The sequence below is a fragment of the Strix uralensis genome, chromosome 3, assembly GCF_047716275.1.
Source record: "Strix uralensis isolate ZFMK-TIS-50842 chromosome 3, bStrUra1, whole genome shotgun sequence".
Taxonomy (NCBI): domain Eukaryota; kingdom Metazoa; phylum Chordata; class Aves; order Strigiformes; family Strigidae; genus Strix; species Strix uralensis.
In genome coordinates, this window is record NC_133974.1 from 16,661,616 (window position 1) to 16,676,560 (window position 14,945).

The window sequence follows — 14,945 nt, forward strand, 5'->3', positions numbered from 1 at the left end:
TGAGCTTTTAATAAATTAATCAGACTAGGACCACTTGAAACAGATAAACTTGACACCTCTAGATTGATGGGTTCAAATAAATCACCTAAATTAAAATAATGCTTACATAATCTATAGTACTCATTGGTAATGCAAGCAATAGATTTAATTGTGTTCTCTAACTGCTGTTGCTCTTAAGGTCTGTTTGATGTCAGAGGAATTCATTTGTTACTCCATTACAGCACAGTAGCCAAGAGCCTAACTGTAGGATTTTTCTGTAAGAATATACAGTTTTTAACTTTTTATAATATCCACAGGTTTTAGGACCTGCCCCAAAATGGTGTTCCTTCTTAGACAACTTGACTGAAGAACTGGAAGAGAATCCAGAGAGCACAGTTTATGATGATTACAAATTCGTAACCAGAAAAGACCTTGAAAATTTAGGTAAAACAGTTGAATATCCTTTTTAGCTGACTTCTTTGTTCAGTTTTTGATCATTTACACATGTAAGTTTTGTAATTCCAATGTGACATATGGGGACTGTTAGAAATTCACTGGCAATAGTTTCTTCCAGTCTTCTTGGTTATTAATGTACCAGACTGATGGCTTTATGTTCTTTGGTTCCCAACCAGTGCAACACTAGATATTTGTGTTTCTGAGATATTTATCCTAAGAAGATTGATATTTGCTGATTAATATGTCTAGGAATCTGTTGTGTGTGCTTTCAGACACTAAACGGGAAGATATAGGAAGAGAGTTTGGTTTAGTTTTCAAAATATTTTTGAGGTGCTCAAACAGTATGTTGGAACTCACAGCAAAGTCTGCCAAAGGCTACCCTATTTGAATGTAGTAATTTCCAGAAAATACAAATCATTCTAGGGCTAATAGAAACACAGTTTCAGGGAATTGGAATGCTGAAAATTATATAGCAGAGAAGGTAAAAATGCTTCTCCCAAGGTAGTTAGTCCTTTTTCTGTCTGTTACATGTTTTGATTGCAATGTTTTGCTCCAGTTTATTTTACCTCTCAGTATGGGAGTTGGGTTTGGCCTGGCAGGAGGCCGTACAAGGAGGAGGTCATCCAAAGCACCTGCATCTTCAGTGTTAAGAGTTCTAGAGTAGATGGTCTGAATGTAACCTGCCAATGCCTATCCCAGTTGTAAGGGAAGAAGGCAATGTAGTATTATCTACACAGAGACTTGACTGAGAATACTTATTCTGCTTTAAATTCACTATACTTAGTCAAATTCTTTTCCCCATAAATGCAAGCTTTCAAATGAAGAAACTGCTTAAGGGGTATTTTGTATTATTCATATGTCAGGGTTTCTTTGTATTACTAGCCATTAGCTGGAGTACTCTTATTTTGGAATATGCAGGAAGATCGTTTGCTGGAAACAGTTAAAAATTTTTTTTGCTTTCTGAGATGCGCAGTAGTTTTTTACTTTTTTTTGCCATTTAGTTCTAGAAGTAGTTTGTGAATTCTTAATTTTTAAAGATTTGGGGTCTGTAGAGGATATTTTACCATAAAAAGCTTTTTATTTTATCAGTCTTGGAATTTTGTGAAGGAAAATCAGAGAACTCTTAAGTATTTTTATTCTTACTTAGGTTAGGGCCTAGGGTGACAGTTTTATGACCTGATGTGGTACTGTATTTTTTTTCATCGTATTGATTCTTCAAAGATAGTGACCCAAGGCAAAACTCTTTAATTAAAAACATCTCTATACCACACTAAAAAAGTGATTGTCAAACATCTGTGGACTTTCAAAAAAATCCTCTCAAATTTTTCTTTGTAAACTTTTATGGAGCATAGTGCACGTGGGCATTTTTTAAAAATGCACAGTAACATGTATTATGACAAGAAAAATGGATTTTGTTGCTCTGAAGAAGCTCAAATTCCTTGCTGGACAAACTGATTTTTTTCGCGGTTTTACTTAGTCTTGATGTAATGGATGTGACTCTTAGATTCATGTGTTGCATTGGCAGTGCTTGTTTGTCTTGAATCGGTTAAGTGAAGGGTCTGGCTTGGAATAGGAGTTCTTTATATATGAAAGCTCTTTGAAATCCTCTGTAACTTTTTTCCCAGGCCTTGCTCATCTCATTGGATCATCATTGCTCAGAGCATATATGCATGGCTTTTTTATGGACATAAGGCTTTATCATAAGGTAAATAAGGCTGATCCTTGTCAATTTTTACTCTTAACAATAAAATGTGTGTGTTGGGCTTTTGTTGTTTTTTTGATTTGGTTAGTTTTTTCCAAATAACTGACCGTGTCCCGTATTAATGGTATTTTCTTTTTACTTCCTCTTGCTTGTTCAAAGGCAAAAATGATGGCCAACCCCTTTGCCTATGAAGAATACAGAAGAGAGAAAATAAGGCAAAAGATAGAAGAAACACGTGCACAGAGAGTTCAACTAAAGGTAAATCCTGTCAACAATGAGTATACTTCTGGGAAAACTATTTATAAAGAGTAATATATTCTTAAGTGTATCTCAGAGATGTAATGAGTTAGTCTTTAATTCTGTTTATCATCAGAGAACCAAAGTGATTTATAGAACTTTTTGAATGGAACCATAAAATTCCCATGCATGATTCCCACAGCTGAGAAAAACTCATACCAAACTGTAAAAGAGCAGCTCTCATCACATTTGCCACTTGAGCAGATAACTCACTGGTAAAACTTGCAGTTTCTACTTCTCTCATTAAACTAAATTACTTAAGCCATTAAAGCATAATATTATGGAAAGAGATATTATTGTTATAACTAGTAGCTTTCTAGATTGAATTTGCTCAACATACAAGGAGAAATAATTGCTTTTAAAGTACTAAAGCTGGTGCATTACAAGGAAAAAATAATACAGAAGTTCTGCTCAAATTTTCTTCAAGCTCTATTGCTTTAGCAGTACCTAGAAATATTTGGAACCAGTCAAGGAGCTTTTCAGCAAGAGTTATAAGAATGAATAAGAATTCTGTCTTCACCACACTTAGAAATGTAAAGCATGCAGGTTTTTGCATGATTAAGAGTAATTTACTGATAAATTGCTTTCCTCTCTTTAGAAACTTCCAAAAGTCAATAAAGAGCTTGCACTCAAACTGATTGAAGAAGAAGAGGAGCAACAGGTTACCAGAAAAAGAAAACAGAAGGTGAGCTTTTGTTTTGGAGGCTTCTCTGACTGGGAGCACAGAAATAGTAATGCTTACAGTATTGATTTTTTTGTTCTTGGGAGTTGGGAGGGTGGGTGTTATCTGGCTGAACAGAATCAAAATTCCATTGTTTCTGTTTCTCATAAATAACTTATTCTAGTAAGTGGCTTTAAGGTGGACTTCACTGTAGCTACAGCACCAAAAAGGCCATGTAGTAACTTAAAGCTTAAAATTATGAAATCCTCATTTTGAAGGTGATAGGGGCTTCATAGGACTCTGGAAGCTAGCTAAATGCAGAATCAGTATCAAAGTTGTTCGAAAAGGACCTGTTGTTTGCATTTGTTGATATTTTGGTGGTGACCATGACAAGATAGATGTTATCTGTAAAATTGAAAATGCAGTTCTCTATCTTTGTGTACACAGTTAACTACATTTTATAAAACAGCCAAAATGGTTTGCTCTTATGCAACAGGAATTCTTCCTGATGTTGACAATAATCCCATTTTTATCCTAAGTGAAGTCCAAAGGAAAAAATGAGTTCATGTTTAATATCCAGTGGGAGGGGGATGCTTTCTATAGGCAGCACTTCATAGGTGCTCATTCTCACAGGAATATAATGTTCATGAAAGGCAGGCAAGTAGTTTCATGTGACATCTAATGAAATCCTGTGTGTTACAGTTAGTAGGAAACATGAACTACTGAAAGAGTAGGTGGTGGTAAAATTTTAATACAGACTAAGTGTTATGATGCAAGTATGAGTTAAATAAATGGGGACTGATTTGTCTAGGAGTACATATAGATTGTGCTGTTAAGTGAACTAAAAAGAGTATACATAAACATGCGTGTTCTGGTTAATTTCCTGAAATGGCATGACAGTCTTATGAAGAGCAATTTTCTTTAGGTTTTGGGATTTAATTTTTGGCAACAGTTTCTGTGTGTAAAATTTACGCTTGGTTGTTTTCTGTATCTTTTTTTTTTTTCCCCCACTTCTTAGGTAACAATGAAAATTTAATGCTGGGGTGGGATGAATGTGCTGGTATGAGTTTGGCAATGTTGAAACATCAGCTTTTTATAATAAAAGCTATGTATTCAATGATTTTAAAATGATGACAAGAGGTATTCACATAAGCTGAAATTGTAGCTTGAACTGTTCCTAATTCAATAGTAGCATAACTTACACTGAGGTCGTTTTACTTCGATGTGAATGAAACTGCTTTTTCCATTCTGTATGCTAGGGCAGTGAAGAAAAAGTGTTATAAGATGTATAGAAAGACTTACTCTTATGTATTTACAGTAAAACAGTAGTAACATTACATAAAGACATGTTTACCCTGATAATTTGTTGTACATGTTGTAGAATCATCCCCTCAGGCAGGGTATTTGCCTTGGAGGTACTGCTGATTAGTCAATAGATACCAACACATCTCCAGACTAGCTGGCTGAATTTATGAGAAACGCTATTATTAATATTTTTGAATTAATGTCTTCAAGGTGTCTATAGTGTGCATAAAAAAAACCTGTCTTGCTTATAGGTAGCTTAGAATGATACTTATTTGATTCTTGTGGAAGTAATAACATATAATAGGCATGAATCTTGATTTTTGTATGACCTGGAAGGATAAAGCAACTGGCATTTCACACACTGGTTTTGAGTTTTGTTTAATTAAAAAGGTAGTACTTAGTTTACCAATGTCTGTTTCAGAATTTTATAACTCACTCATGTTTTGCTTCTTTTCCAGAATCTGCCTAGCCTTCTCAAAGATGATCGTTTTAAGGTCATGTTTGAGAATCCAGACTTCCAGGTGGATGAGCAGAGTGAAGAATTTAGGCTACTTAACCCACTTGTTTCTAAAATAAGTGAGAAAAGAAAGAGGAAACTAAAGATCTTAGAGGAACTGGAAGCACAGGAACAGGTAAAATATTTTCCATTTGGATTAGGAAAAATCCTTTTTTTTTCCTTTGTTTCAAGCATTCAGATTTTTCATGCTAGAAAGAAGGAAAGATGGAAACAATGCAAGAATGTCTTATCAGCTACAGTAATTAAGTGTGATTTATAATGTTACCCTAGTTTTTAGATGCAAACAATATTGTGTCAACGTGAATATAGGTTTGAAAAGATAAAATATGTAGGTGGAAACAATTTTATAATACATTTGCTGTTACGGCTTTTGTTCAAATTTTAGTTGTCTTCAAATATATCTATGTAAAAGCTGTCACGTACTCTAATTGCAGAAATGGTTTGAAAAGAAAATTAGTTGATGATTTCTTATTTTATACTATTTTTGTCTGCAGGAAGAGGAGGAAGAACCAGAAGGAAAAGCAAGTGATGCAGAAAGTTCTGAGAGTTCAGATGATGAAAAAGGCTGGGTCGAAGAGGTCAGGAAACAGCGCAAGCTTCTACGCCAAGAGGAAAAAGTAAAACGGCAGGAAAGGTTCAAGGAAGATCAGCAAACATTACTGAAACCTCAGTTTTTTGAGATTAAAGAAGGAGAGGAATTCAGAAGCTTCAAAGACTCTGCCAAAAAACAAAAATTAATGAAGTAAGACTCATGTTCCTATTTTAATAGCTGGGGGTAGACGATTCTCAAGGACTACAATGCAGGCCAGTGGCATTTTGGAAGCACTTACTAGTAAAGCCACATCTGGCAATTCAGGGATATAACTTAAAGCGACATAGTTGTTGAAAGCTTTGTTTTGTAGTTAAACAAATACAATGTTTAAAGTATGGCAGAGAGACAACACAAATGAGATGAGTAAGAGATTAATATTCTGAGCCGGATTTGGGGATGCATTACCCAGTGTTGGTGAACTGCTCTCACAAATAACAACACTGATGTCTGTGAGACTGGTTATATTTCTCCAGCAGTGTCAGTATGAGGTTGACAGGCTGGATGTTTTTCATCTGACCCTCAAAAAAAGGATGTAGAATACTGCATGACTAGTCACTATTTTGGGGGTAGGATCAAGGTGGTAAAACAAAAGTGTTTTGTCTTGGTATTTTTATGGCATCCAGAACCTTTCAAAAAAACTATGCTGTCCCTATATTGTCAGGTCTTACTATTTCTGTTTTTGCAATACAAAAAATAAGACTTTTTTTAAAAACTTGATTTCCTTAAATCAGTGATCAACTGAAGTAATTGGGTACTGTATAAAGAGCATGTCAGACTAAAGGATTTGGCTTTGAGGGGGTTAATGCCTGCATATCTTGTTGATTTTTTTTTTTTTTTCAGAGGTGAGCCCTTCAGAAAATGAGATTTAATAGCCTTTTATTATTTGGAGCGCAGACATTGGTATTAAAACCTTGAAAGACAGTAGCACACTGCAGTGCAGAATTTTGACTAATGTTGAGTTTGTTCAGCCTTGAGGAAAGAAGGCTTAGGGGAGACCTTATCACCATGTTCCAGTATTTAAAGGGTGGCTACAAAGAAGATGGAGACTCCCTTTTTACAAGGAGTCACATGGAAAAGATGAGGGGCAATGGGTGTAAGTTACTCCTGGGGAGATTCCAATTGAATGCAAAAAGAAATTTTTTCACAATGAGGACAATCAACCATTGGAATAATCTCCCCAGGGAAGTGGTGGATTCCTCAATATTGGACACTTTTAAGATTCAGCCAGACAGGGTGCTGGGCCATCTTGTCTAGACCATGCTTTTTGCCCAGAAAGGTTGCAGCAGATGATCCTTGAGGTCTCTTCCAACCTGGTATTCTATGATTCTGTGATTGATATTGAATATACCCATTTATACCAGACTCTAACTTTCTTTGATTTCTCCATCAACTTTCTTCTGATTTTCTTTCTTTCTTTCTGTCTTTCTCTGTTTCTCTCTTTCTCTCTCTCTCTGTCTTGTCTTTCTGTCTGTCTTCCAGAAGATGAATCAACTTTTTACTTTTGTCCATTTTTCTTCTTTGTCAGGAGAAAATTCCCCTCTGGAGACACTGACCGAGTATTGTAGGTTAAGGATATTTTTTACATTGTACTTGGACTTATAGTCATGTTAGCAAGTGACTTGAAAGGAGCCTGAGACAGTGGTCAAATGCCACTGTATTCTCATTGCCACTGAAATACTTCCCTAAAAGGCAGTGTTGCTGCAGCCTACTTCTTTTTACACAAATTCAGCTGCTGACCTCTAAAGGAAATTCTCAAGGACACTCAATTTGAAGTATTAAGGTTTCATTTTGTTCAAAATATGGAAGGCTTAAATGTGAACAAGGATACTGAAAGTTAAGTAAATAAGCCAAGACAGGTGTAAGGAAGAGAAACATTTAGAATAAATTAGTACAGTGTGACACAGGACAAAATAAATTCTTTTATCTGCTGTATAGAAGGAGAAAAATCATTGCTTCAGCTCAGGAAAAACGAAAGCTAGTACCACAGATCTGTCTAGTGGATCGAAGAATATCAGTGATGACATAAACCATGAAAAGACTTTCAAAGACTGCTTTTAGGGAAGAGAGAATCTGTTCTAAAATTTTTGCTAATTCTCTGCAGAGAATATTTTGCAAGGTGTGGTGCATAATGAGGGTGGCTTGGGTTAGATACCCTCTGTGGTAAATGCACAGATGGGATGTAATGTAAAATGTTAAAAAAAAAAAAAAAAAAGAGAAAGTTGAGGATAGACTAGGATGACAAAAAAAATGAATGACAGCATTACATCCTTCATGTTTTTCTGAGTTGCTGTCCTTGAATTGTCTGATTTTTATTTTATTTTTTTTTATTTTTGTCTAAGCAATTAACTCTATACTCACTGACTATTTGTGCTTATCCAAGCATTGTTCTGTGTATGGAGTTTGATATTCCTCAAATTCTTAGAGGAAATTTAAAAATTAACAGCTAGTATCAGTTTCTTATATAGCTGATACAATTCTGTAATCATAATGACTTAGTCCATGTTATGAGTTCTTGTTTGGTTAATAAGCATTTTTACATATTAGAGTTTTATGAAGAAAATACCTAAATATGTTTTCTGCTGGCCTTATTCAGTGATAAGTAGTCAGCATAAAAATAATTAATTCAAGTAATGTACTGAAAATTGGAAAGACTGTAGTGGCATGTACAATCTGGTGAGGCTGGCATGTTTGTCTTTGAGATTTATCCAAGTAATGGAATGATGGTCTGTGACCAATATAATTAAGTACCTTAATACCTTCACTATGCATTTAATGGTTAGATGTTCTTTTTTTCTCTAATCGTATAATGTTCTACCTGAGGAAACAGTTTATGACTTATATAAAACTGGGTGTTTCTTTTGACATGTTCCTGACTCAGCACGGCTCCAAGCCCAACTTCTAAAGCAGTGGTGTGTACTATAAATTTCTTCATAGACCAACAGTCTACACGTTTCCTTGCGCAGGAAAGCTGCAAAATTTACTCATGGTTGTAAAAAACACCTTGTCTCAAATCAGTCTACATTTCATTTTCCCCTTCTGGACTCTTTTGCTTACACATGAAGACCTGCTGAACATACCAGCAAAGATGCAAAACTTTGCTTTATTTACTTACTGCATAAGTTCCTCACATAGTAACTTTAAAGGAATCCATAAAACGGAAGGGGTTTTATGAGTGTGCTAAGATCTCTTTTGATTTTCTTGATGTCCCTTTAAAAAGTTTCTTATTAATTTAGAGCGTGTCAAAAGCTACAGTAGCTGTACTTTATAAAGTATGACAGTAAATGTGTGTATCTTCAGAGGTGGCCAAGAAAGTCAACAAAAGCGTAGCTGACATTCCTAGGTATTGCTAAACTAAAGCAGGAAAAGTCCTGAAAACTGTTCTCTTTATAATAAGGAAACAATAAGTGCCTGGGCAATGTGTTTTGTATGTTGGTTTGGTTTTTCTACTATAGGGCAGGGGAAGTTGCTTCTAATAACACTGTTAGTGTATACCTTGAATCAATTTGTTGAGGATGATTTTAAAAACAACCCAGCTGTTGAAACTGTTTGTTTATCAGTGTGTGCAATTCACTATCATTTGAGGTCTGTACATTTTTGGATAAATATAGCCCTACCTGCAATTATTCAGTAAAATTGCAACCCCACAGCGTTTTGCTAATATCTCCTCATTTTCATTTTTCTCCTGACTGAAGCAGTATCTAGGCAGTCATGCTAAATAATTGCTGGGTAGTAGCCATATTTCTCCAGTTCACTTTCAAAGGGGAGAAAAATGGGACTTCACTTGAATGTAGAAATCCCACCACAATGTCAGTGACTGATCTTCTGCCATAGTTAGCTCTAAGGCTTAGCTTGTCTTCCCGATTCGCACAGATGGAACAAGTTTTTACATGTACTCAATGAAAAATATACTACAGAAAAAAATACAATCAAAGTACCTAGTCATGAGAAATAAAGTAATTCTTGACAGTAATTTTTCATTGTTAATCTGAAGTCTTTGTTACATAAAATGGCTCATTAACCAAAATTCAGCGGACTTCAGAGACTTCATGCATAGGCCACAATCCATGAGCCCCATAGAAATGCCATTGACTTTGGTGGCTGCTAATCGTCTGTATTTTTATGATGACTTGTTTTCCAATTTAAAACTTGTACAAAAAAATGTCTCTTAGCCCTCTTCAGAGAGCTCTAATACGGCACTCATTATTAGCAGCATCTCAAATTGCAGAAACTAATTTAGTTTCCAGTTAGGTGAATGTTTTCTAAGCTCATTGCAGAGTGAGATTGATCATACAAGCCATGCCATAGTCTCAGGTGGCACTGCTTCCGTGTAGGGCCCACATCACAGAAGAAGGACTAGCTGTGTTAGGACTCACAGGTGCCTTCAGGGAGGCTGCTTGAAGCTAGCACCATCCCTGCCTGCCCACCTCACCCCTGTGCTGGAGGCTATGGGGGGACAAGGTGCATTTCCACTCCTCAGCTGTTCCAATTTACAGTCAAGCTTACTGAGGTCAGCAAGGGTGATATTAAATGTCAGCTCACAACCTGGAGCAACTGGGGCATGTCCCTGTGTCTTGATTTTTGTAGGGGCATTAACTTCCCAGTGAGGGAGAGCTAAAAGCAGTATCAGTTTTGACTACAACAGCTACCTCTTCCATAGAAATGCTAGAGTTCAGTGCCCAAGGGAGAGGCTCTATACCAGCTTGCTTACAGAAACTAACTGATGAACACCATGCGATTGAAGGCATATGCTCATGTGGAGCTCACGGTCAGGGTCTATCTTACTTATCACATTCGCTTGTTTAGAAAACTGTTTGCATTAAACTGTTACAGGCGCAGTGTCTGAACAGTCATTTGTATTTGGACTAAGTAGCTTGTCTCTATCAGCGAAGTGATTCATTCGGTGATGAATTCATTCTGATGTATAGCCAAGATTATTTCCTTCTTTCAAAAGTGTTTCCAATTCAGAAATGATAAGATTTCAAGAAAACTGTATATATCTAGCCTTACTGTTTTTTTTCATTTGTGTATGTATCTATTACTGCAGCTGAATATTCCTGGCTTTTTCAGACATTTCATAGAAAAATATAGCAATAGAAGGGTGTGGTTTCTTTCTCAACTAGAGTCCTGTTGCTTTTTTAGCAGAGAAAACAATGAACTTTACATAAATTTTAGAAGTGTTTCTACTGAGAGCAATATCTGGAGGGAATGATTTGAACTTGTCTGTCTTTTCTGTTTACTGAATGGTTTTTTTTTTTACAGTTATGGCATTTCAGGGTTTCAGAGAAATGGAGATTAGTTTTGACTGCATTATCAGCCTTTATTATAGTAAAAAGATGGCAAGAATGGGGACTAATGTTAATTATTCTCTGCAGGAAAACTCTTGGAGATCGTTTAAAGCTTGAAGAAAAACTTGGCACACTCAATGTGTCTGATACCACAGTAGGCAGCAAACAGGCAACATTCAAATTAAAGAAGGTGAGCTATATATATAATTTTTTAAGATAATACACAAGTAACTTTAGTTTTTGCATGAAAGAACAGGAACTTTAAAACCGTCAAACAAATGTCCCTCTTCATTTCTTTATAAGCTGCCAACTCTTCTGCTTCTTGCCAAAAGAATGAAAGCCTCCGGTAGTACACTGTGTGTTTATACCCTTATAACTCAGGCAGCACTCATAAAATCTTATGTTCCGGTGGAAAATACTGGCTTCCATCTTTTAATAGTTTATTTGCAGACATACCATCAGAAGCTTGTGACCTTACCTGACTTCTGTGCCAGGACTGATCAGATCTCAGTATGCAGGTCCGAATGCAATCAGGATGCTGTAGGTGACAGGCTTTCTCTTGGTTGATAATGTTGCTGGGTCTCAGCATGACAGAAGCAGAGCTCATAACCACCTTTGTGATTGGACTTGTGTAACACAGATCACAAGAATGAGCTCTGGTCCTGTTCATCTTGCCAAATTCCATTTGAAGTGTGTAGTTGACTGCTGCCTATCTACCTTTCTCAAAGGGTTTTGATTTCCCATCCTAAGGAATTTTGTAGATCGCAGACAGGTGATTACTTTATAGTGTGGGCAGAGTTAAATGCATGTGTGCATCTGCTACTGCTGTAGAACACTTAGGGATTTTTTGCTAGAAAATTGCTTTACAACTGAGAAAAGGACACATTATAAAAGCTGAAGACCCGTATTAATTGATACTTGAGCTGGCAAAATGTATTTCTGGTAAAACTGGTTTTCCTCGGGTAAGCCTCTTTGCTATCATACATTTCTCCTTACCTGTGGTCAAATAACATTCTCACCAGTAAAGCTGCTGTCACAAGAATGACTAAGTAGTTATTTGATTGTCACATTGGGTATGCCTGAACAAGATTTTTAAATAACCAGATTTATTGGACTATTTCTACCTTTCTTGGTTTTACCTGATTATTGTCTGTTTGCAGATGTAATTTTTCATCTGTTTTTGATTCCTGTATTGCTGTAATTTAAAATGTGTTGACTGTGGAATAAGTCACAGATTCCTCTGCAGTGCTGTGTAGGATAACCATTCTGGGGATTTTACCAACTGCCGTAACTGATACGTTAGTGTCTTGCAGCTAATTAAATGGGATTTGCAGGGCTTCAGAAGCAGAGTCTTTTTTATAGTAGCTTTAAATTAGAAAGTGCAGAGCCACAAGGTTTCTTGCAGTTGGTAGTGAACAGTGAACTGTCACCTTTTGCTAACAGTTTTCTGAAGATAGTTATGTTGCTGCTAACATATATGGATTTTTATCTGACTTAAACTGATGTTGCTTTATTGAAATATGTATGTTATGCTCATTTGCATTAGAAAGATTTTTTTAAAGTCTAATTAAAAGAAAAATCATGCATCTAGAGTGGAGATCTTTTCTCCTATCAACGGAATAGCAAAATAAGACAAGTCTTCTCTCAAATAAACAGACCCTGTGTATATATTCTGAAGTCCCAGGAAATGTAGCAGGGAGAGCTAGGAAGAAGTCAAGCTGTGCAGTATGCTGTGTCTTGACACTCCTTTTCAGAGGATGCAGAGATGAAGTTGGCAAGCCTAAAGGGAATTTAGTGGTTTTAGTGTTAACACTTATTGTCAGCTTCTGCTTTGTAATGCCCTTTCTTTAATGTGCAGGTATATTTAGGAGTAGGTAGAAAGATTTAGTGAGGGAGAGAATTGTGCTCCCATAGGATTGGTATCACTCGATCTCGTAAGTCAGTGAAATTGAGACTGAACTTGGCTGCTGCAGTTGTGGAATGTTAGCAGCCTCCCAAATGGCCAGCAACCACTGACAGATCCAGCAATGAAATTGTTTGTCATTGATATTTCAAAGTTTAGTTTTCAGGGGATTTTAGTATGGTTCCTACAGTGTGGCATTCTGTTTTTCAATTTCAGCATGCTTTATGATAGCAAATAGATAAAACAAAACAGCAGGGTTTCTAAAATACCTAAGTATTTACACTGCTAGGGAGGTATAGAGGACTTTTTTTTTTTAAAAAAAAAAACCACAAAGCTTCAAATGTAAATCAAGATCATTCAATTTCAGTACACTAGTAGTAAACAGTCAATATTATATTAAGATTTCTCAAGACTGTTTCAGATGAAGTCTGAAGACAGAGTGGGACTACTGTTTTCACATAGTGGGTTTCTTGTTTCCCTACTTGCAGTGGAAACAGAAGTCAATAAACTTCAACATCTAAAGACCAATAGCTTTTATTACCATGATACTGGTATGGACTTATTGCTACATTTGGTAAATTGGTTCATGTCTCACCTTGGCCAAAATGTTGTCTATGCATGCAAGTCTCTAGCTCAAGTTTAAGTGATACTTTAATGGGAGATGCAGGAAGAGATGAGCTGATGTCTGAATGCTGCTGATTACAGAATTAGATGCAGTGGGGTTACAGCTGTGTATCCAGTAATTCTGTCACACTGTTAATACACTTACCCTGTGCTGCCATTGAAAGTGCTCTAATTGCTGTAGTATTTTATAGCATGGACAGTTGCCTGAGCTTGGCTAGTTCAAGTCTGCTGGTTCCAGTTTATGCTTAGTTTGAAGACAAGCCTTAGTCTTCCAAAGAAAATAGTAATTTATGGCTGTAAGGGCCATTTCATCTATGTGGTATGTAAATGAAACCCTTTCAGCGTGTTTTTGATGAAGAGAAAAAACATTAATAGAGCATGTACCACAGGAGCAGAGATTTTAAATTAATTTCATGTTGAAAGTTTTTCTAGAATTGCATGCAACATACCAAACACTTTCAAGAACTTCTAAGAACACTTTTTTAGAAAACCTGTATGTTTCAGCAAATTTAGCTAATTGTTCTGTCCTGTTAAAATCCATTTATGCAAATTTTAAATGCGGTAATACTAGTTAACCAAAGTAGATACAAAATAGCCTCAAATTGCTCTACCTTCTTAAGGGCATTAAAACAAATTCTGGATTGTAATTTTACAGTCTGTTGTTAGACATTGGTTTTCATCTGAAATACATTGTTTTATTCACTGTTTTTTGATATCTTTGTCTTAAATGTTTGCTCTGAGTTACTTGGAATGATAATGCCTAGGGAAACCCAGAATCAGCAGGTACAGTATAAGATAGCATGACACCATTTACAGTAACATTTCCAGATTTCCCTAATGGAATTCTGACTCGATATGTAGATATATGGTGATATGTAAGTTTACAACAACCTGAATCTATTTTTGTTTTAATATTGCAGTCAGAGCAGCAAAAGAAACAGCAAGAAGCTGAGAAACAACATCGTCAAGAGAGGAAAACCCTTAGGCGTTCTGCTAGTCATCTCAAGAGCAAACGTGGAAGAGGACGACTGTTTCATTGATGTATTTTACGTTATTTTTTTAAGAGACTTTTATCTGATTTTTCATTTGAAAAAGGGACTTTTTCGAATCAGGACACAGTACCAATGTATTTGTCTCTTGATTCATTGATGAACCCAAAAAGCAGAACTTGCTAGACTCTGTGTTAATTATTCATAAGTTTATGAAAGTAAAAGTATTGACCAAAGGACACTGAGTATGGTGTGTTATAAATTCCAGTGTGAACTGTATTTGTGCAGAAATCACTAGCAACTGGTTATTGTGTAACCCTGCATGTTTTCTATGTAAGAACTTATATATACAAGGCTGTCTGTCTTATTTAACTTGAGATGTGGGTTTTTGCTTTCTGAAGTCTTTATTTGTGACTGCATATAAGATCATGGGTAAGTTATTTTTGTCTAAAAACTATTCTTTACAAGGTGTCATGGTTTGAACTCAGCCGGTAGCCAATCACCATGCAGCCTGTTGCTTACTTTTTCCCCCACCCTCCCTGGTGAAAGAGGGGAGGGACAAAAAAGGGAGAATTTGTAGGTTGAATTAAAAAAAAACAAAACCAGTTTAGTGATAGTAACAAAACAAGAGTAAC

General features: G+C 36.1%; 1 protein-coding gene across 1 annotated transcript in view; it reads left to right on the plus strand.

The window, feature by feature from the left end:
* NOL10 (nucleolar protein 10) overlaps positions 1-14,687 on the plus strand; it is a 53,275-nt gene extending 38,588 nt beyond the window's left edge. Inside the window, exons 14-21 of the mRNA XM_074861565.1 lie at positions 297-423; positions 2,061-2,140; positions 2,297-2,395; positions 3,033-3,119; positions 4,859-5,032; positions 5,412-5,659; positions 10,882-10,984; positions 14,242-14,687. Coding sequence (XP_074717666.1) covers positions 297-423; positions 2,061-2,140; positions 2,297-2,395; positions 3,033-3,119; positions 4,859-5,032; positions 5,412-5,659; positions 10,882-10,984; positions 14,242-14,361 — 1,038 coding nt within the window. The 3' untranslated portion in view covers positions 14,362-14,687. The remainder of the gene's footprint in view (positions 1-296; positions 424-2,060; positions 2,141-2,296; positions 2,396-3,032; positions 3,120-4,858; positions 5,033-5,411; positions 5,660-10,881; positions 10,985-14,241) is intronic.
* The last annotated feature ends 258 nt before the right edge of the window (positions 14,688-14,945 follow it).